The sequence below is a fragment of the Manacus vitellinus genome, unplaced genomic scaffold (genome assembly GCF_001715985.3).
Source record: "Manacus vitellinus isolate BGI_N305 unplaced genomic scaffold, ASM171598v3 scaffold_72_pilon, whole genome shotgun sequence".
Taxonomy (NCBI): Eukaryota; Metazoa; Chordata; class Aves; order Passeriformes; family Pipridae; genus Manacus; species Manacus vitellinus.
The window spans coordinates 698,818-700,227 of record NW_021940764.1 but is presented as its reverse complement, the minus strand read 5'-3'; the positions used below and the strand labels follow the sequence as shown (position 1 = coordinate 700,227).

Here is a 1,410-nt window from a genome sequence, read left to right as displayed (position 1 = left end):
TCACGTCCACCAGGTCGTAGCGGAAGAGGGGGCTGGAGCCCAGCTCGGCGCTGGCGCTCAGCAGCAGGCGCCAGGCCTCGTACACATCGCTGGCGTTGTACCAGAGCTCTGTGTCCATGTGCAGCGAGGGCCGGCGCACCAGCGGGCTGCGGTTGTGGTTGACGCAGACGCCGGTGCAGTTGTACACGCTGCGGAGGAGCAGGCGCCAGGCGCCGGCTGCAGCAGCGTTCAGGGCGCCATAGCGGCGCTCGGCGTAGCGGGACACCCAGCTGGGGAGGTCGAGGGGCTCCTGCCGCCAGCCCAGCTCGTTCATCAGCTCGTACACCATGTCGTTCTGCTCGATACCCTCAGGCACCAGCCCTGTGCCCACCATGGTGGAGTTGGGGAAGCGCCGAGCCATGAAGGGGCCATGGTTGATGGCCTCCACGGTGCCGAAGAGGCCGTGGTTGCCCCCGAAGTTGTGCAGCATGCACCAGATGAAGGGTTGCCCATAGAAGGACTCTGTCCACTGGTAGACAGGTTTGGACTCAGCAAAGAGGTCAAGAACAATCATCTTGCCGAGGGGCACACCGTGCAGGAGGGCCCGCACCTGTGCCGGGTGCCAGAAATCTGGCTGGTGCTGGAAGAGCCAGCCCTGCATCAGCCACAGTGCCTCGGGGTCAGCTGGGGATGGAGGAACACAGGGTGAGGTCCCCTCCAGGCAGGGCCCAGGAGGCCCTGGGGCCACTAGCCACCCCTCGTGGAAGGGGCTTTGAGGGTCTGGCACCAACGGGGTCTGTTGAGCGCAGGCAGCTCAGCGCTTGCATGGGGCCCACAGCCTCCTTCCCCAGCCCCAGTTATCCCACCTGGAGCCTCACAGCTGGGCCAGCACTGCACACTGACCCACCTCCTGTCATCGACCTGAAGACAGCATTGCTGACCCTCGAGAGATAGGCAGGGTCAGAGGAGAGGGGGGTCATCTCATTGAAGGTGTCGGCACTATAGATGTGGTCTGTGCCGAACTCCTTGATCAGCTCCTTCAGGAAGAGGGTCCCGATCACCTGGAACATGGGGTCCTCCGGGTCCAGCAGGTAGATACATGAGTAGGTGCAGTCGAAGTGGCTCCAGCCCCCCAGGCGAGTGGCATTCACACGTGGGAAGACCCTGCGCCAGAGGGCAGAGATGGGGATCAGGAACAGGGTGGGACAGGAGCACTGTGCCCCTGCAGGGACAGTGCACCCTCTCAGGGAAGCTGCAGGTGGGAGGTGCCATAGGTGCTGTTATGCCAAAGGTGTGACCCTGGAAAGGGCCCAGGGCAGAGCGAGGGCAGCACCTACCGAAGGATCCCCTGTGGCACATGGCCCGCGAAGGCTGGCAGCACTGTGGTCATCCCCAGTGAGCGCATCCGCTCCAGGATCCGGTACTGGGAGA

At 64.0% G+C, this 1,410-nt stretch overlaps 1 protein-coding gene across 1 annotated transcript in view; it reads right to left on the bottom strand.

The window, feature by feature from the left end:
* NAGLU (N-acetyl-alpha-glucosaminidase) overlaps positions 1 to 1,410 on the bottom strand; it is a 5,690-nt gene that overhangs the window by 1,282 nt on the left and 2,998 nt on the right. The window contains exons 3-5 of the mRNA XM_029964454.1: positions 1,317 to 1,410; positions 887 to 1,143; positions 3 to 663 (exon numbers count right to left, since the gene is read on the bottom strand). Coding sequence (XP_029820314.1) covers positions 3 to 663; positions 887 to 1,143; positions 1,317 to 1,410 — 1,012 coding nt within the window. The remainder of the gene's footprint in view (positions 1 to 2; positions 664 to 886; positions 1,144 to 1,316) is intronic.